The sequence below is a fragment of the Tupaia chinensis genome, unplaced genomic scaffold (assembly GCF_000334495.1).
Source record: "Tupaia chinensis unplaced genomic scaffold, TupChi_1.0 Scaffold000544_1, whole genome shotgun sequence".
NCBI lineage: Eukaryota > Metazoa > Chordata > Mammalia > Scandentia > Tupaiidae > Tupaia > Tupaia belangeri.
This window is the reverse complement of record NW_006160056.1, coordinates 2266800-2288984: the sequence shown is the minus strand read 5'-3', so window position 1 is coordinate 2288984 and position 22185 is coordinate 2266800. Positions and strand designations below refer to the sequence as shown.

At 37.9% G+C, this 22185-nt stretch overlaps 1 protein-coding gene across 5 annotated transcripts in view; it reads right to left on the bottom strand.

Annotated features, from left to right (window-relative positions):
• Positions 1 to 22185, bottom strand: part of DYNC1I1 (dynein cytoplasmic 1 intermediate chain 1) — a 427557-nt gene that overhangs the window by 133659 nt on the left and 271713 nt on the right. For all 5 annotated transcript variants that reach the window (XM_027775320.1, XM_014591225.2, XM_014591224.2 and 2 more), the window contains 2 exons: positions 11450 to 11539; positions 3697 to 3859 (listed from right to left, as the gene is read on the bottom strand). In XM_027775320.1, the coding sequence (XP_027631121.1) occupies positions 3697 to 3859; positions 11450 to 11539 (253 nt within the window). The remainder of the gene's footprint in view (positions 1 to 3696; positions 3860 to 11449; positions 11540 to 22185) is intronic.

The following is a 22185-nucleotide window of genomic DNA, read 5'->3' as shown; positions in this document are numbered from 1 at the left end:
GCATCTGAGTCTAAGAGGATTACACTTTGGCCAGTGTTTACTTGGCTGACTTTCAACTGGCCATAATACCTCTCCAAAGAACTCTGTACTGATCATGCATTTGCTGCACAGACTGAGTATTCAAATTGAGGAATACCTGTTCTGTGCCAACAGCTATTGCATTAGCATAAAGATCTGCCTATGTTGCTTGGGCTTCAGTTCAGGAATTTCTCTACGCTCACCTTCCTCTGTTCATTTGCTTTATCCATTGGCTTACCCTCTGCATCACTTAACATCGTTTTTGTTCAGGCTAGAAGACCTGGCTTCAAACTATTTATTTTGGCTCTAATTAGTTGACCTGCCGTGACTTTTACCCCTTGCTAGCTCTTCCTTAGTTCTACCATCACAAATTCAGGCAAGAGATACATATGTTTCGGTTCTGCCAGGACTCTGGGATGCTTGGCTAGGCACCCAGAGGGAAACAGAACCAGCAAAATCAACTGAATCATTGAGTGATGTTTTTATTATTTTTTTAAAAACAAAACAAGCATGTAGAATATAAATATTAAAAATAATGTTGTCTTTCCAAAGTAGCCTAAAGATGCTTCTGAGTGCATTTTCAGGACTCTCTTTTCAAATGGTTGTCAGAGCCTCTGTTATACTCTTCAGTATTCTCAATGATGATAAAAATTTGTCCTTTAAAACATATATTTGAATTGGGGAAACAGTAAAAAACATCAGGTCTGATGAAAAAGGTAAGCGATCCTACTCTCACATATTGTTTCTGGCCAAAAGAAATCCAAGGCTAAGACACAGCTACATTTGTTTCTTTTTTCTTTTTTTTTTTTAGTTTTGCTCTAAGGTTTGTGTGCTCACCAAAAAAAGAGGGAAAGTAAGCAATCATCCCCAAGGGAGATGGTCACGCTGCAATCCCTTCTCCTCCATTCTCCTCTCCAGATTTTGGGCATTCAGACACACATGTCCCATGCATTTTTCAAGATGCTAGATCCAGGACTCCAACCATTCAGTCTATCACGTGGGATTCAGCTGCCTTAATCAATACACTACCACTGGCATCTACATTTGCTTTTTATTTTGTTTTTTGCTTTTTTTAGAGAGAGATATTTTTGCTATAGGATACGTGCACTCACTAGAGAGAGAGAGACAGAGAGAAACAGAAAGACAGAAAGCAAGAAACCCCCCCTCAGGGGGGGATGGCCGTGCCACAATCCCTTCTTCTCCATTCTCCCCTTAGGATTTGGGCATGCATGTACCCACACCCTCCGTAAGTGTTAAGCTGCTGGGTCCAGGACTCAAACTGCAGTCGGCCATGTGAGAGTCCAGTGATGTAAGCCTTATGCCATCTGCTGGTCCCCCTACATTTGTTTTCTATAAGGCATCAAGACCACATTAGTAATCACACCCAATACATATGCTATAGTCACAGAGAAAGTCAGTCGGAACAATTGCTCTTATTGGTTAACTTTTGTTGTTGTCATTTTATTTTATAATATCTTTGCATATGTTTATTTAAAGGGATCTACTATATGTTCACATAACGGCAAGAAAAGGAAAGATTTCAGTGGCAAAAAGAGGAAAGACTCCCTAGTCTCTGTTTATTATCTGTCGTATTAGTTAAGTTTGCCGATATCTCATGTTTATTTTCTTCACGTTCCAGTTTGCTTAGATATCAAGAATTAATCTTATAACACAAATCTTCTTTTGCTCCTTATAGAAATGTTTCTTCGAAGGGCAAGGCAAGTGACTGCCATTCTCTATCACCTGGACTGTTAAACCAGACATTGCGTTCAAAAGCATTTCACAGAAGCAGAAAACTATGGGGAAACTCCTCACAGTGGAAATCATAACCAAACCTGCAGTCCAAACTGTTCAGCAAGATCAGCTCTGCAATTTCATCCTCCTCTGCTTTGTTAGATTTTGGATTTGCCTAGTCAATACATACATTTTTTAGAATCAACAGATAACTTAATCACATTCCTTAAAAAAACAAAAAAGGTACACGAACAACTAACCCATCTTTTTCTTCTAATTCACGACCACTGTAGTCAAAAAAGATATCTGAGTCTTCTGCCAGTGCTCTTTCAATGACCCGTATTGTCCGATCAAAAAAGATGAGGAACTCTTCTGAATGAAGAATCTGCTGTTTTTCTTCCTCTGTCAGCTCCCTTGGAGGAGCTTTTCATGCAAAAGAAATTATAGAAAAGAAAAAGAAGACAATTAGAACTTTTTAAGAGAAATCCAACTCTTCAATGAGACTGCTTATCAAAGGAGTGCTGATACTGAAATGGGAACCAACAGGTGGCCTGGTAGATAAGGGTGCTGGACTCCCACAGGGCCGACCACGGTTCAAGTCCTGGACCTGACAGCTAGCTTTCTTACTTTACAGTAAAAAACATCAGGTCTGATGAAAAAGGTAAGCGATCCTACTCTCACATATTGTTTCTGGCCAAAAGAAATCCAAGGCTAAGACACAGCTACATTTGTTTCTTTTTTCTTTTTTTTTTTTAGTTTTGCTCTAAGGTTTGTGTGCTCACCAAAAAAAGAGGGAAAGTAAGCAATCATCCCCAAGGGAGATGGTCACGCTGCAATCCCTTCTCCTCCATTCTCCTCTCCAGATTTTGGGCATTCAGACACACATGTCCCATGCATTTTTCAAGATGCTAGATCCAGGACTCCAACCATTCAGTCTATCACGTGGGATTCAGCTGCCTTAATCAATACACTACCACTGGCATCTACATTTGCTTTTTATTTTGTTTTTTGCTTTTTTTAGAGAGAGATATTTTTGCTATAGGATACGTGCACTCACTAGAGAGAGAGAGACAGAGAGAAACAGAAAGACAGAAAGCAAGAAACCCCCCCTCAGGGGGGGATGGCCGTGCCACAATCCCTTCTTCTCCATTCTCCCCTTAGGATTTGGGCATGCATGTACCCACACCCTCCGTAAGTGTTAAGCTGCTGGGTCCAGGACTCAAACTGCAGTCGGCCATGTGAGAGTCCAGTGATGTAAGCCTTATGCCATCTGCTGGTCCCCCTACATTTGTTTTCTATAAGGCATCAAGACCACATTAGTAATCACACCTTTCCCAATACATATGCTATAGTCACAGAGAAAGTCAGTCGGAACAATTGCTCTTATTGGTTAACTTTTGTTGTTGTCATTTTATCTGTAAATATCTTTGCATATGTTTATTTAAAGGGATCTACTATATGTTCACATAACGGCAAGAAAAGGAAAGATTTCAGTGGCAAAAAGAGGAAAGACTCCCTAGTCTCTGTTTATTATCTGTCGTATTAGTTAAGTTTGCCAATATCTCATGTTTATTTTCTTCACGTTCCAGTTTGCTTAGATATCAAGAATTAATCTTATAACACAAATCTTCTTTTGCTCCTTATAGAAATGTTTCTTCGAAGGGCAAGGCAAGTGACTGCCATTCTCTATCACCTGGACTGTTAAACCAGACATTGCGTTCAAAAGCATTTCACAGAAGCAGAAAACTATGGGGAAACTCCTCACAGTGGAAATCATAACCAAACCTGCAGTCCAAACTGTTCAGCAAGATCAGCTCTGCAATTTCATCCTCCTCTGCTTTGTTAGATTTTGGATTTGCCTAGTCAATACATACATTTTTTAGAATCAACAGATAACTTAATCACATTCCTTAAAAAAACAAAAAAGGTACACGAACAACTAACCCATCTTTTTCTTCTAATTCACGACCACTGTAGTCAAAAAAGATATCTGAGTCTTCTGCCAGTGCTCTTTCAATGACCCGTATTGTCCGATCAAAAAAGATGAGGAACTCTTCTGAATGAAGAATCTGCTGTTTTTCTTCCTCTGTCAGCTCCCTTGGAGGAGCTTTTCATGCAAAAGAAATTATAGAAAAGAAAAAGAAGACAATTAGAACTTTTTAAGAGAAATCCAACTCTTCAATGAGACTGCTTATCAAAGGAGTGCTGATACTGAAATGGGAACCAACAGGTGGCCTGGTAGATAAGGGTGCTGGACTCCCACAGGGCCGACCACGGTTCAAGTCCTGGACCTGACAGCTAGCTTTCTTACTTTTACTCTCTTTCTCTCTGGTCTAAATAAATAAAGTTAAAATAATTCTTAAAAATAAAAAAGACACTGAAATAAATCATTGCTAATGTCATTGCTAAATTATTCCCAAATTTACACCAAAGGTTTTTGTAGGTGTTCCCACAAAGAGATTTCATACCTGGCCTCACCACTCTTTTGAAATACTGTAAAAGTTTACAAATGAAAGTGGGTTGATGTGTTTTTAATAAGCAGGTTGGAATATTATTTTCTTTAGAACTGAACTTAAAAAGTAGCTCAGATAGGGCATGATAGATAAATCTTTAAAACTATACATATTAATATTAATTTTGGCACATAAAATTTTGAAACCCAGGTATAGCTTGATCATGATACATATTTTTCATGAAGAAAACCCTTTCATGGACATATGATCCAGACTGTACTTTTTCTCCTTTCAGTTACATACACTCATTTTATTTTAGATGTATAGTTGGTATAACCAACTGATTGTTATATAGATTCCATTCAACATCTGAAACATGCCCTTACAAACAAAGGTATCTTCTGCTTTTAAACAAACACAAGGAACCTTTTATAAAATCCCACAATTATTTTTATGCCTTTCCTAGCAGAATTATCTTACCAAACTAAATCAAAGGTACAAAATGAGACAAAGAAAGATCAAATGACTATCAGTTTATCATAGCATCTGAAAAGTAGCCAATCACAACATCATGATTTTATATATTAAAACAAAAAAATCAGTTGCTGGTTTTTCATAAAATTATGGAAAAGATAGGAACTCCAACAGACTGAAAAACTCTCCAAGGCACAATTTGTCAGCTGAACATTTAGGTTTTTCAGAAATCCTGGTTCAACTGTAGCCCAGAGAGCTTTGAATAAATGTTTGATTACTCTTTCAGCAGTACAGACACTCCTGAAGTTTAACCTGCAGAAGGAGGGTGGTAGGTTAAGCATGACGTAGGTGGGGTCTCTGGTGGAATCACTCAGCCACAGAATTCCTCAAACTCTGATTTCTACTTGGCCACATAGCACAGTCACCTGTAGCATACTGTTCTATGGAAATGCTATTTAATTCAATTAATGATACTATACGTCAAAGCCACTGTCCTAAGAAATCCAAACTGTCATAAGACTTCTGGCAATGGATCTCAATCTTTCGATGTCTGCATTGTCTCTTTCTTTCCAGTCTTCCTTTCCTTGCCCCAAACCATGATGCAGGGGGTCTGGAGGAACTTAACAATCTGTATTTGCATGCGGAACTAGAGTGACTCTGGTGTCTTTGGTTCACACCTTAAGAAATGGTCTCCAGGGACCAGCATGTGGCATAGTGGTTAAGGTGCTAGACTCCCACATGGCTGACAGCAGTTGGAGTCCTGGACCCCATGGTTTGAAACTCACATCAGGCACACCTGCTCAAAGTCTTGAAAGGAAAATGGAAGAGAAGGGATTGTGGCATAGTCCCCCTCCCCCAGGATTAATGTCTCATTTTTTTCTCTCTGTCTCTCTCTGTGTCTTTGGTGAGTGCATGTGCCCAATAATAGAAGTCTCTCTTAAAGAAAAAAGGAAGAGAGAAAGAAAGAGAAGAAAAGAAAGAAATGTTCTCCAGATAAGATGACAAAATACAATTTTCCTTACAACAGTAGAAGACCTTCTCCAAAAATAGTCTACTCCATAGTTTCTAGCAGCACAACTATACTTAGAAATATTTCTCTGCTCCCTAAGTCCCTAAAACCCTAAATATGCCAGTGTATATTGGGACTTCTCAAGAACACCCATGAACGGGAACCAGCAGTTATCGTAACGGCTATGTCGCTGGACTCCCACGTAGTCGACCGTGGTTCGCGTCCCGGACCCGGTGGCTTAAAACTCACGCCGGGCGCGTGTGCGTACGTGCCCAAGATCCCGAGAGGAGAATGGAGGAGAAGGGATTGCGGCGTGACCATCCCCCCTGGGGGGTGATTTCTTGCTTTCTGTCTCTATGTCTCTCTCTGTCTGGCGAGCGCACGCGCCCTATAGCGAAAAAACCTCTCCAAAAAAAAAAAAAAAAAAAGAACACCCATGAACTTCTACTCTGTAGCTGCCCAGAAACGGCTTTGAGAAATAGTGTAGCAGGCTATGTGCACATTCAGACTTTGACAACATAGTGGGGGGACAGGTGGAGACAATAAATAACATGGAGAGCTCTACAAACCTACCTCACACTGAACGTTAAGTGTCTTTCAACTAATTGAAGCTTTCGGAGTAGAAATTTTATATATACAATGAGAATAATTATACCTAAACTTTAAGTCTGCTTTAAGGGCTTTTTAAAGGTTTTCTGGGCAAATAGTTAAATATTGCGTTATTGAAAAAGTCATGATGTATATTCCTATGTTTTTCTATGCAAAAATACATCATGACTTTCCTGACAACATAATAATTGAGCATTCACTAATTAGTAATTAGTCTATTCTCTGAAACTCACTTAAGCCAAACATTTAAATGAATTCACTCAAGTACACAGTTAAACTACTAAATGTAACTAAAAAAAAAGGGAAAAAAATCTACAACCTGCTAGATCTATTTCATTTGGTTGGTACTGTTACATAAATAAATAAACTTCACTAACAAGGACACGGTGGACTATGAATAAATGCCTTGTTTAAAGATTCATTCCATTTTGATCACTGTCAACGGATGACTTGAGTCGCACTTGAAATAAAATTAAGGGAAAAGAGTAGTAACTTTTTTGCCTTTATTCTCTTTTTCTATGGTATAAGAAAATCTTCCTAGTCTCTGTTTATCTTTTCGAGCCATTTCTATTTCACCTGCATCTTTCCTTATAGGTCTTTATTTTATCTTGAATAAAAAATAGTATCTATGTAATTTTCTGTAATTTTTTTCCTCTCTGTGGCTTATTGTCACTTTGATCTCAGCTTTCAAGACAGACAACTTCTACTCTAAGAGAACATAAATGGCTGATCAAAGTGTACTTGTAGAGGCCAAGGTCAGGTAGGTGAAGCAGTAGCCACTCCAGATATTATATCTGACAATACAGTATTTGGTTCGAAATTAAGTTCCTACTGAAGAAAACAAAGGATATATTTTATATTAAGCTTTGATGCCTAAAAGGGATCAAATGACATGATTTGTTAGCATAGAATAATCAGATGCATGTGTAGATGAGTATATTTTTAAGGTCACAGACAGTATTCTGCTTAAGAGTTTAATAGAGCTATAGATATTTTTGATCAATAAAGCAACAACAAACAAAACCTCCCATACTTAAAAGTATTTAAGCTGGTAAATGTTACAATATAATGAAAACATAGTGGTGCATCCGGAGATCATAATCAAAAGGTGCCTTCAGAGATAAAACTTCCCCAGACGTTCTATTTCATGAAAGAAAATTAGATAATGAGTGGAATCCACAATGTTCAAAATACAGGCATAAACAAACAGTTGCTTTACTGCAAGATAAAATCCAAATTCTCCCTGAAATAACTGCCCCTGCAGCGTTTTACTATTCCTGGAACCTAATAAATTATTTTTAACAAGTTCATGGCATAAAAAGGTAAAAATCAATTTAATATCGAAAAGGATACCAGAATAAGACATGAGTATATTTGCTAATATTTTCTCTAATAAGTTAAGCAGTAAATGCTATTATAGTAGGTTTTTTGTTTTGCTTGTTTTTGTGACACAAAACATTGAGTATTTCTGCCAAGAGTGGACAGACAACAGTACTTTGTGAATTTAGAGGTTCCCCCTTTTCAAAAAAAGATTCAGTATGAAAAGTAGCATACATAGATATGACTTACATGTAACCTACAAGACAATTTTCAAATTTGCCAGAACAGTTAGAGTTAGCTTGAAAACGATGTATGAAAGGAATATACCGAATTCATGGCATTCAAAATTTAGAAGACTAATTCAATGAATTGTTAGCCTGTAAAATTAAAATCTAATATAAATTTTATTTAGGAGTCACTTTTTTTATCTTTTCTAATGTTGAAATGTTAGTTCTATTCATTTTATATATACAATAATACTTTATTTCTGGATCTTTCAAGATGATTTTATCCTATTTGCTGTTTTTCTTGACTTTTCTTATTGACCTTTCTGTCTACTTTGTTTCTTTTTAATCTACTCTACTCACTATATACTTTATCTTTTGGTTTCTAGGGTTCTTGGGATTTTTTTCCTCTCTAAAGTATAAAATTGATAATAAAGTTCAAAACTTAGTATTGTAATATTTCACTTTTAGGTTGAACATTATCTTTAAAATAAGAAGCCAGTACGTGACGTGGATATTGGTGTGCGCAATCCCACATGGCAGACTTTGCATTTCCAGTCCTGAACCCAGCAGCTGGAAACACACAGCAGGTGTGTGTGCATGCACGCCCAGAATCCTGAGAGGAGGACTGTGGTATGGCCATCGCCTCTATGGGGTGATATCTCACTTTTCCTTCCTCTCTGTCTCTGGCAAGTGCATTTTATAGCAAAAATATCAATATATAAATATATACATATCAAGACCAGCAGGTGGCATGGGGGTTAAGGTGCTGGGCACTCCCAGATGGCCAACCATGATTCGAGGCCTGGGCCTGGTGACTTGCTTTCTCACTTTCCCTCTCTCTCTCTCTCTGTGTGTCTCTCTCTGGTCAAATTAAAATAAATAAATGAACAAATAAAATGAAATTTAAAAAATATATACACACATCTACTTCAGAAATATCTTGTTTCAATAATGAAGTTTAAATATCAATGTAAAAAAAGTACTTCAAAATAGTTTTAAGACTACCCAAAAGATAAAAAATAAATACATCTACATAGACAGGAAAAGTATCAGATTAAATAGGAACAGTAGTACTCAAGGGAACTTTACAATGAAATCAGTTTATAAATTTGGCAAGAAAGTCAAATCAAACTAACAAAGGATAGCCTTCTCTGAAGCCAATGTGAGGTTTATGAGTTAATTTGTATTTATAAGAGTCAGATTTACTATTCTGTTATTTTGAATCTTTAAACATGAAGGGCCTAACACACTAACATATAGAAGTTTCCTAAATTTTGATTAAAAACTAAAATGTATCTACTGTTTTTTACCTACTTTATTGTGGAAAAAAAAGTGGGAACAGCAATAAATAAAAACTGTATTTCTTTACTTTTTAAATGTATTTCAATGTCACATGGGCAAAAATGTCAAAAGCTAGTACGCACTGATTTTTTTCACCTACCTTCCCCTCACCACTTTTTTTTTCACGCCTCCCACATACTACCCACACTACCCCCCCCCCCCAAAAAAAAAGAACGCCCAACAGATTTCTCAAGAATGTGTTCCCTGGTTTGAAACCATGTATGTCGAGTTTCAGCCCAGAGCAAATTTTTATGGCTGAGTAATAAATCCTTGAAATGCAGGGTTCATAATGGAAGTGCTGACACAGCCCTAACTACCATGCAGTCCTGTGAATGGCGCCACGATTATATCTGCTACAGATTCTTTCAAAAGTTTGCAAAATACTGTCTTGCTTAAAATAAAAAAAAAAAAAACCAGAGTCGATGCCAACATAAACATGCTTTTAACCCATTATGTGCTAATTTGCAGAAAAGCCATTAATGGAGACTAAGGCACACACGGCAGGAATAACAGGAAATGTTCTTCCAAACTTCTTTTCGACTCTTAACATGACTTTAATCAATTCCATGAAGCATGAGTAACAGTTAAAAAGGAAGGGTGCTTTTGCCCAGAACTTAAGAAGGAGGTAGCTTTCGATTGCCAGAGAAGATGATTGGAGATTAGGGTTGGGGTGGTGGTCATGGGAAATCCATACCAAGAAACACAAAAACTTCCCTGGCTCTTTAGCACCCAGTCTATGTTGTATCTACTTTGAAAAAAGAAAAAAAAAAAGAGAGATGTCTTAATTATAAAAACATAATTTATTTCTTCCCCTTGCTACACCTGTAATAATGATAGTCTATTCACCAGCTTTTTAAATAATGATATTTTTAATAAAAATTTAAACATGTACACTCTCCCACCAAATCCATCTAAGAATCTCTCAGAAAAAAAAATAATAATAATAGCACTGGCACTGTGTCTCTGTGGATGCCACTGTTAAAGATGCTGAATGTCCCGTTTCCAGTCAAACTTAACAGTAACCGGCCTCTTCATTGCCTGAGAACAGGTACAGTATCAGACATAGGTCCCTAAAAAGAGTTCTCCAAAGAGTGTAAAGGACTTTTCTTGAATCTCTTTCAATATTTCACAGTTTCTTACATGCAGCTGGGTTCCAAGTAATGATTAAAACCTAAAAATTAAAATTAAAAATTAAAATTGTGTTCTAACCTCACGCAGGTTACTGTCCATTTACCAGTAACAAGCAATTTAAAAATTCTCCTCCATCTCAATGGGCTGAGAATCACAAAATAATACAAAATCAGATTTATATGAAAATGTCACCTGATGTATAATTTTTCCTCCCCAACTTTTTTTTTTTTTTTTGGTTTGTTTTACTTCTTGGTTTTGAGACCCTCATGCTATTATATGAGAATGGCACAGTGGTAAAATGTACAGGCTTTGGATTCAACTGTAAATCTTGGCTCACGTACTTATAAATTATGTATCCTTGGGTAAGTTTTTAAAGCTCTCTCTTCCTAGTTCTCTATCTATAAAACAGAGATAATAATAGTATCTGCTTCAAAAGGATGTTGTGAGTAGATAATATCTGTAGAGTGCTTCAGAGAGAGCCAAGTGCATAGTAAGCCCTTAATAAACCTCAGACACTGTTATCACTGGAACATGTAAGAGGCGATTCCTCCATATATGGGTGAAGTAGCAGAAGAAAACTTTGAACAATACAGTGCATAATAACGATCACTATTAATGCTTCCATGTAGATTAACATTAAAATGAAGCTTCAGAATTTATTGGCCAAATAATTAAATCTAGTCCTTTCCTTTATTGTTACGCTTGTGAGTATGTAATGGAGTGAATGAGGGCATAATAATGATCACTATTAATGCTTCCATGTGGCCAAATAATTAAATCTAGTCCTTTCCTTTATTGTTACGCTTGTGAGTATGTAATGGAGTGAATGAGGTAACATGACCATTGATAACGAGTGTCTCCTTTTATCAGTAGGTAGTAATAATTTCACTGGAATCGTTACTGAAATTGTGAATAGTTTGCATTTTATTTTCTGCTGTTAGTCACGAAATTAATGGCTCTTAGTTTGGAAATTATAGTTTATGTTGCTAAATTAAATATATATTGAACAATCATAGAAAACCTTCCATATAGGAGAGGGAAATGTGATTTTTCACTTACTTTTGTAGTCCTTTATATCGGTAGATAAAAAGGAAACAGTAAAATGATTACTCAGTTCCTCTGCTATGCCATACCTTCCTTCACCTCCTGTTTTTTGTCTTGATTTTCCAGTTCTGAATCATTGCCAACTTTGGGTTCCACCATTTCCTCGTCTTCTTCATCCTCTAGAAAAAAGAAAAAAAATGCAATTTTTTTCTTCTTCAAATCAAAGTCTTTGGTTGATGGTGGGAGGTAGGGGCAAAGGGTAAAGTTCCAATCATTTAGGGCAACTTCTAAGTAAATCAGTCTGCAATGAATACCCAAGATAAATGTTCATGAATATATGAATAAATTATCTCCCAAAAGGGCCTCTTTGAAAGTTCCCCAAGCTGCTGAGAAAACCACCCCAAGTGGGCACCTGTTACAACCATCTCCAAGCCCTTGCCACCTGGGATGTCTTGGAGTTGCCTTCTTGACCTCTGAAGCTTCTTCAGAGATGGCCCAAGAGCATATCTTAAAATGCTTCCACCTGGAGCACATTCTCCACAGGGAACACCTGTAGTACAGATGACTCATTCCCAATTTAATTCTCACCAAATTAATTTGGTTTTGACCTACAAAAAAGGGTTAAACACAGTTTTGACCCCAGGTCAAATGCCATTGGCAAATAAACAACCAAGAATAGGCCCCCAAAGTCAATGCCATTGGTCCCAGATAAAGCAACCAACCTGAAATGGCATTTACACACTCAGAGTAGTTCATGCATTAATGTGAATTTAATGAGCACTAACAAATAGTCCCAGCCAGCTACCACTGCCAGATGTGAGGGTGCCCTTGCTGCCCTATGCAAATCAATGCTTGTTCTTGCTCTTCTCTCAAACCTGCCTTTCTTACAGGCTCCATTCATTATAGAGTGCTTGAAACCATCAGCCACAATGTAGAAGAATGTCAAGAGAATGTCAAGATGTCACAAGAAAATCCAACTTATAGAAAATAAAAAGTTACAAAAACTAAAACTTGCTTTTACAGTTTTTAAATACAGTATTATATTCATGAAGGTTAGTGATTTCATTGTTCAAATGGAGTTTAAAAGAAATTGCTTCTCTCCCTACTCCATATATTTACACTTCAACCAATATTTACAGACTTTCTTTAGAATCTGAAGCTCTAAGGATGGTCCCATTCTACATAATAAACCCTGACTTAACCACTAAAACTTTTAACACCAGCTATAGGTTATATTACACAAGCATACTTGAAAGCCCTGATGGATATGTAGAACCTAGAAAGCCATGCCTAAGTTCTGACGGTATTATGAAAACGATTTGTGGAGGAAGTATTGATTCTTTTTATTCGTTCATTTATTTATTTAAGGTTTTTCCATAGGGTACATGCGTTCTCCAGAGAGAGACAGAGAGAGAACATGGTTAATGAAAATTCATTCCCTTCTCTTTCATTCTCCTCTTGGGATCTTGGGCACCCATGCACATGTGCCCAGCCTGATTTTCAAGCTGCTGGGTCTAGGACTCGAACCATGGTTGGCTTTGTGGAAATTCAGTACCTTAACTAACACACTACCTGCTGGTCCCAGAAGTATCGTTTTTTTTTGGTAAAAAAAAGTCTGTGTAAAGTATATCATTGCAATTTAGATATTAGAATTTTTAAAATGTGGATTTTTATTGGAAAAATTGTATTCTGTGTGTATGCATGTAGATTATGGAGCCAACCTTATTACTTTAAACTACACTATACACAATATAAACAATACTTTTATGAATTACCACTTATTATTAATGCATACATTTGAGACTACATTCATAAAATTAAAAGTTGCATTTAGTGCTGACAGATGTATGGTGGTTAAGGTGCTGGATTCCACGTAGAACCTAGAAAGCCATGCCTAAGTTCTGACGGTATTATGAAAACGATTTGTGGAGGAAGTATTGATTCTTTTTATTCGTTCATTTATTTATTTAAGGTTTTTGCCATAGGGTACATGCGTTCTCCAGAGAGAGACAGAGAGAGAACATGGTTAATGAAAATTCATTCCCTTCTCTTTCATTCTCCTCTTGGGATCTTGGGCACCCATGCACATGTGCCCAGCCTGATTTTCAAGCTGCTGGGTCTAGGACTCGAACCATGGTTGGCTTTGTGGAAATTCAGTACCTTAACTAACACACTACCTGCTGGTCCCAGAAGTATCGTTTTTTTTTGGTAAAAAAAAGTCTGTGTAAAGTATATCATTGCAATTTAGATATTAGAATTTTTAAAATGTGGATTTTTATTGGAAAAATTGTATTCTGTGTGTATGCATGTAGATTATGGAGCCAACCTTATTACTTTAAACTACACTATACACAATATAAACAATACTTTTATGAATTACCACTTATTATTAATGCATACATTTGAGACTACATTCATAAAATTAAAAGTTGCATTTAGTGCTGACAGATGTATGGTGGTTAAGGTGCTGGATTCCACATGGCTCACTGGATAGTTCAAGTCCCAGACCTGGAGGCTTGAAAATCATTCCACAAATATGTTTTCAAGAAAATCATGCCACATATATGTTTTCATACCCAAAATCCTGAGAGGAAAATGGAGGAGAAGAGATTGTGATGTAGCCATCTCTTCTGGGGCAGGGGTGGGGGTGACTTCTCTCTTTGGTGAGTGCATGCACCCTATAGCAAAAAACTGAAAGCAAACGAATGAAAACAAAACTAAACTAAAAAAAAAAGTTGCACTTAAATTTTTGAAGAGAATATTGTGTTCTAACTTCTCAGCACCTCAGTATATAATTTTATTTGAAAATGTGATTGTTGATGTAATAAGTGAAGATGAGGTCATACCAAAGTAGGGTAGGCACCTGATCCAATATGGCTGGTGTCTTTACAAAATGGAAACATCATGTGAAGATGAAGGCCAAGATCAGGGTGATGCTCTTTTTTTTCAAAGATTGCCAGCAACGCCCAGAAGCTAGGGGACAGCACAGAACAATTTCTTCCTCACAACCCTCAGAAGGAACCCAACCTACTAACAACTTGATCTTAAATTTCTAGCCTCCAGAACTGTGAGGCATTCAACTTCTTCTGCTTAAGCTGCCAATTTGTGGTACTCTGTTAAGACTTTCCTAGGATAAGGTCAGCAAAGTGCATTGTCTTCTGGATCTTACAACATAGCAGAAGAGATACAGGGGATAGATACATAATTATACCTAAGACAACAATGAATGCTTCACTTGTGAAATCCAGTTTACTTATCAGAATTTGTTCCCTTTAGTCCAGTTTTATAGATGAGATTGAGTAATTCATCCCCCTAAATCTCCCAACTATATCAAACTTCAAATTCTGTCTGGTTCTACTTGTTTTGGGGTCTGTGATTTCTAACCACTATGTGAACTGCCTCCCTACCCAACAACATGATATGAAACGAAATGCCCCAGAGAAAGGACGAAATTCCAAGCAGGTGTAAGGTTCAGTTTCAGTGTGAGGCGGAGCTTGGTGAAGGCTCTTTGAGGTAGACATTGCACGGACTTCATGTCATTGCCTTTCCACTTCCAAGAGTGAAGCGCATGTAGGGTTCGGTTGAGAACTTCAGTTTTACACCCTAAGTAAATAAAAGAACCTACAAAACAGGTTTTATTTTATTTTATTTACAAAGAATATATGTGCTAGGCTCATCCTAGTGGTATAGTCAGTAGCAAACTAAATTACAGTGCTGAAAGCCACATAATTAACTGTGGACTCCAATCCCCAGGTTGGCCTGCAAACACACTGGGCACTTGCGCATATGCCCAAGAACCTCATGATCTGGAAGGTTGGGAAAAGAGGACTACAACATCATGAGACCCTGTTGAGGGTGTTCCTCTCTCTCTAATGTATGGGCAAGTGCTCTCTACCATGAATAAAATAAACTTTAAAAGTACGCGCACACACATATGTAGATGTTATTATCAAAATTTTGTTTTTATTTTTATTCTGGAATCTACTGCTCTGAGACCTGATTGTCAATGCTTAATATGAAGCCTTAATTCCTCCGGCCAGATTCACAACTTGGGTGGGAGTAGCACTTCAAAGGAAGTAGGTGATCTGGTTCCAGGCCAGAATCCAACACTGACCCAGTGATTTTACTCAGTTCACAGAAATACTCTGAGCCCATTTCTCCATCTGCTGAACTAGGATAATAATCCTTTCTTAAAACACGATGTTATTATAAGACTAACTAAATAAAATAGGGGATGTGAATTTGCTTTTTAGACCACAAAGATAATTGGGAACAAGCAGTAATCTTCTAACAAAGGTTGCTTTAGTTTGTATGTCAACAAATACTGATTGAGCACTTGCTATGTACCAGATGCTAAGGATGCAGAAGACTTCAAAAAGGTTGTGAAAAAACTGGAATTAGAGCCTAAGTTTATTTTGGTGCAATAAAATAAAGTCCATGCATAGTTTTTTTTTTTCATAATATACATTCCATGGAATTTTTAATACTACTTATACAACAGGAAGCAAGACAGAAAAAAAAAAACCTCTGTGTTCATGGAGGTTCTAATCAAGGAAGAAAAACCACAGACAAATACATAAGCAAAATATACACTATGTCCAAACAAATGTGATAGGGGAAATATAAAGTAGGACAAGGAGTTAGATATTTCAGTCAATAGAGGGAGAGTCTCAATTTTAAATTGAGAGTCCATGAACGGTCACTAAGGTGACATGTAACCAAGAAACTTAAAGCATTTAAGGGAGTGAGTTATGTGACTGACTTGGGAAAGTAAGATTAATAACAGACATTTTTTTTTCTCATTCTACAGACCCAAAAAGTGTAATGAATCAAAATCTAAATGTACTTATTATCAGTTCTGCTGACTATGGATAACAATCAGGCTTTCATTAGAGCCATTTCATTTGTGTATTCCCATCCTTTATTTCTCAGTACTGAAGACAGTTGTACCAAATGGCTTTGAATTAGTTTTAAATAGTATCAAGTTCTCATCTTTCGAAGATATAAAGGCTTACATTTTAAACATTAACTCTTGGAAGAGTCAAAAAAGAAACTTCATGACCGAAAGTGCCACTAAGAGCTTATCGGGAAAAATTATATTCTATGAAGGGTTTGGCTATAAAAAGAGCTGGGTTTGTGATACAGTGTGAGTTTATTTAGAGAAGCATGTGAGAAAATAGCAGGTTATCGAATTTGTTAAATGGAAAATCCTTCTCCAGAGAATATGTTTTTGATCTGTTAGAAAAAAACCACAAATACGTATTGTGTTTATAATGTATGCAAAGTCCCATAATGAGATACTGTGAATTACACAGAAATTTAAAAAATAGTACCTGCCCTTTTCAAGTGGTTACAAACCAGCTGTAGACATTAATTTTTAGTGGCCACAGAATTCTTTGTCTATCAACCTTTTAAAGACATAAAGCCAAGTGTTTCAGTGGATTTGTTAAAGGAAATAAAACACAAGAGACTGGTTTGTTTCTCTGCATACTGATATGTTTGCCTTGCTCAGCAAAGAGGGCATATTTTTCTTTAAGACTCTGGTTTCCTTTCTGGTGCAATTGGAATTACTTCTGTTGAAACCATTTTAAAAACAGTTAAATAACTTTAAAGAAAAGGATTTATGTAGGCCTGCTACAGACTACTGATATATGAGTTGTGCCACCAGTTCATACCCGGTTACATTTCCTCTGAGATTGGAGGGAAAAAAAATTACCACCCATGTATGGTTTCCTGTATCCAAGTCCACACAAGAAATTAAACTAGTGGTAGAAGTTAATTACCTGTCAGTCCAAGGGGCTAATTTCAAACAATGGCATCCTTTAGACACATTCTTTTATTGAGCGCACATATTCTGCCGTCTCTAGGTGCTACATTTTTACCTTCAGTAAAAAATAAATTCTGGGTAACCACTGTCCTGCTTCCTTAAGAGTTTCTGAAGGCCTAAGAAGGAATAACTGCATGTTCTTCAGCAATAGCACAGGCCTGAGCCTTGTGTGAACTTTGGAAGTGTTAGTTTCCTACACTAGCCCATGGTTCAGAACGAAGCCAACCATCAGGACTCTGATCGTTTGACACTATCAAACCCCTTTCTGTCTGGGGAATATTCTGGATTGATAACATGCTGGGCCCTAATTTCCTCCTCTGAAGCCCACAGAGAGACATTTTCCTGTTACCTCCTGGTGACCAGGACACAGGCAGAGTCTGGGTAGTCAGGCTGGATGCTCTAAGTCAGGCCTTGTCTTTGGATCCTTGGAACCAAACTGAGGGAACGAGCAGCCAGGATGCATTCTGGCCAACAGGCAGCAATAGCGGTGATACCCAGAGTATTCCAGAGGCCCATTGTCTGGGTTCCCTGAGGCCCTCCAGCTTCTCAAGCCTTTTTTGGCCTCCTGTTGCTTCTGTGAACACCAGGTTTCCTTCCAATAAATTCCACTACAGGTGGTGTCAGCACCAGATTTCCTTCCACTAAATCCCACTGGAGTTGGAGCCTGCTGCTTGCAACCAGAGCCCTCTGTGAAAAGAGGGGCTTGTATTTTACGAGGTCACTTGGTTCTCTCTTTCCCCAGCCCTCTCAGGGCCTGCAAAACCTCAGGATAAGAAGGTCTGAGCTCTGAGCCAGAGTCCTTGCTGCTCTGCTCCTGACTTTCCATGAGAAGGCTGGGGCTCTTCCATATACCACCACGGGGGAGGTGACTAAATCTGGATCAGGTGGAGAATGAAGACAGGGAGCAGAGAGGGCAATTACAACCCATCTTTCTTGACCCCAAAGGGCATCCCACTGCCAAAAGATGGAAGCACAAACCAATCACCACATAACTTTGAACTGAACAGGCTGAGGACTGCATGTAAGGTGCACAATCACCGTATATACCACCAACAAAGACAATTACTGCAAAATAAACTCTAACTCATCACCAGTTTAATGGGAAAATTGTGAATATTAGAATTTATAAAATAATTTATGGCCTATGAAATGAATGAGAAGTAGATTCTAAGAAGTAATAGGGATGGTAAAGAAACAGAGGCAATTCTAAATCAAGCTTACTACTGCGCTACCAAAGGTGAATATACTTACAAAGATAGAGACATACTTCTTTCATTTACTCTTGCTTTTGTTTTGAATGTATACTTATCAACTTATGAACAAATATTCAAGCCACTTTTAAATATTTTCATGGATTTCTCAGATGTCTATTCATATATTTTAGATTTTTCAATAGAGACTTCTCAAATTAACTATACATTTCTTTTTAAAAATTAATTTTATTTATCATTTTTACTATTTTTTAATTTGCTACAAGGCCCATAAGCTCACTAAAGAGAGAGACAGACAGAGAGAGAAGAGGAAAAGAGAGAAAGCAAGCCTCCAGGTCCAGGACTCAAACCGCAGTTGGGTATGTGAGAGTCCACTGCCTTAGCCACCACACCATTGTTGACATCTATTGTTCATCCATTTAAAAAAATACTGATATTCTTTAAAGTTCTATCTTTTCTCATATAATATGCTCTCCCTGCACAATATTTACATCTGTATCTTCCACTATCACCCACAAACTGATGTTTCCAGGCAAGATACCTCTTCTAGGCTCCAAAACCTGAACTGGACTTTCTAACCCGAGTGTCTCACAGACCTTTCACTCTCAACATGCTCAAAGTAGAGCTCCTGCCTTCTCCCAAAAGTCATTCCTCAGGCTGTGTTCTCCATCCCGACTAATGCTGCCACCATTCACAGGGGATCACAGCTGGATACCCAGGAATGACCTTCAATTCCTTCTTTCCATCAGAGTGTATGAAAGGGGCCCGTAAGTATTATTAATTCCACCCCCCAAAAATCTGCCTCAAGTTCACTTCTCTTTTAAAAATTATTTCTTTCATCTAAGAAAGAGAGAGAACAGATAGATTCTTTATGCAACAGTTTATCCCCTGACTCAGCCAGCCCTGGATCAAGGACACATGTCCATTCAGTGTGTTCACTAAGGTCTAGGGACATGAACCCAGAACCTTCCTAGGTGGGTCAGCCTGCAGAGTGCTGCATTACTGCTGCACCACTGTCTGTACCCCCCATCTCTGCTTTTTATGATGCTGCTCCAGCAACTTTAACATTTCTTCCAAAGCAGATTTGTGGAGCCCCTCCATCGTCCCACCACTCGCCTTGTATAGTAGCACAACTTAGACTACTTCAAAGTAGGTTTATGCATCTGTCTCTGCAACCAGACTAAAAGTCCCTTGAAGACCTTCTCTTATCTGTACAAGAAGCCTTCAAAAAATTTGTAGGAAATACATATTATGAAAAAAACCTTATGTGTGGATAGCAAACTATTTTAGCATACAAATAAATTTATAATTTAATTCTATTTTTTGTGAACTTTATGAAGTGCCCTCTTACCAGCCACGTCAAGTACTGAGACAAATAACCTCCAAACGAGCTTGCTTTGGAAGTTAGTAATGTACTATACCATGCAGGGCCTTCAATGACAGAATAGCAAGTTTGGATTTCTTCCTAGTGACCAGTACCCCCCTTTTAATAAAAAAAAAATCACATTTTGTCTATAAATATTATTTAAATCTGAAAAGAAATCCAAGACACTGCTGATGCTACGTATGGCTTTTATAGCCATACTTATCCCCTTCTCAGCCAGTCGCCCCTGCAGATTCAGATATCGCTCTCTGGGCGCTCTATGACCATCCGTGAAAATGATTGTTGCCAACCAGCTCTTAAGAGAAACTAGAGATTTTAAAAATACAAAAGAGAAGTTCTGATTTTGTTTAAGAATATGGAGGCAGGAGAGTAGTAGGCAAGACAGGAGGCAGGGGACAATTGGAAGGTGGAGTACAGCCATGATCCAAGCAGCAGATGATGAGACTCTGACCTCAGCTGGCTCAATTGCCAGCAAGCATGATGAATTGGACTGTGAATGTAGGTACGCATTTGTACAGCAGACAGCGCGCGCCTACAGGCCTCACACAGGTCATCCTATCCTTGGACCAACTTCGCTCTCAGCTTGCCAACCTCGCCAGGAGTCTGAAGAGAGCCACCCTCCCAATATGTATCACAGCAGCCAAAATAAAGTATAACATGCACCACCGAATGCTTACACAAACCAAGGTGAGCGCCTCTGTGCTTTAAAAATATGCAGGAAAGACATATTTTGTGGGATTTTCAGTAAGCACTTTGTTAAATATACTACATGCTAATATTTTAAAAACCTTCACTTTCTGGTCTAGAAAAATCTGGCGAGAGTAAAGAAAACATACATTTCTCATCATACAGAGCACTCCTGTTAACACTCTAGGCCACATCAGTTCTCTCCTAAGGCTCTAACATGACAGTACTTGGAAAGTTGACTTCCTGGTGGAATGTCACCCAAGGTACTGCAAATGGGAGGAAATGAAAGAAATATTCCAAATGAGAGGGGAAGCCAGAGAATAGTATTTTTTTAGCAGCTGTTTCTGAAAGTTGTAACTGCACTGATATATAATATGTGTGTAGTAAATGAATTGAATTGAGTTGACGTGGCTCAGTCAGCAGGCAAAGAAGGACAGAGATGAGGAAGAGAACAACAGCCCTCTCAGAGAGATTCAAGCAGCGCGTGTAGATGTAACTTCAGTATTTGTTGTCTGGGCATACTAAGGCTTGATTCATCTGTATTTCCATAAATGTGGAAGACGGCCTTAAAAATCTTGAATGCTCCTTATTTCCTAGATTAGCTCAGTATTTAAAGCTTACTGCATTCTGACCCCAATTTAATTCTCCAGTATTGCTCAGAGCAGAGCAGCCTTTGCCTCAACTGTGCAGAAAATAGGCCAAGTTTGTTGTCAGAAACCGGCCCCTCCCAATCTGTCCTATCTTTAGCCTTTTATATTTTCTCAGGTCCCTGTCTCTCAACCTTTCTCAGAAAAATCCTGGATCCTACACAGTAGAGACCAGTTGGATGAACTAATTCACACTGATGGATTAGGTCATGACAACCCAAATAAATTAATCTCTAATAGTACATTGCAGCTTTTACAGGACCTGGAAGGGTGAGATATGTTGAAACAGCTGAGCCATCCCTCACATCAGTCCTCTGTTCTGCATTCTTGTAAGCAGACAACTCCAGAAAGCAGCACTGCTGTTGTACATTATGGGAGTAGAATCTCTCTGGGTTGGATAGGACATATTCTTTCACTATTCTTAATAACCCTGTTTGTGTAGATGTCTAGACACACACACACACACACACACACACACACACACACACATGTGCGCACTCAAAACAATTGAAAATGCAGTTCTTGGTTGCCTAAAAAAGAAGAGGGACTCTTAGTTTTCTTTTTTCAGACTTAAATCTCTTCTGCTGCTTATGGAAAAATTCCATACCCTACTCATTGTTTCCTCTACTATGTCTTCCAAATGTGAAAATCTGCAATTCCTCTTAGTGGGAGTCCTCCTTGTGAAAAAGAAAACTACAGTCACGGGGATAGAGATGTCATGATATTTAACTTCCTGCACTGACTGTAGAAATGTCCCAAAGGAAGAGACACCTTCATGTAACTAGATATTAAAAGGACTGTTAAGTTAGGGGGGAAAAAAAGTAAATAGAAACACTATTTTCCCTTAAAAATTGTTACTGAGGAGAAAGTGGCACCAACCACTTCTAAGAACTGTGCACTCTATTAATGTCAGAACAGTTGTCACACTCATCATTGCAGGTACACGTCCACCCAATATTACCGTTTCTCTAACATTTCTTTTACCAGTAGGATCAGAGGCTGTTACTTCTATCTCTTTGTATTCTCTTGCACATCCCCATTTATCTTCTCTATGTTCTTTCTCTTTCCC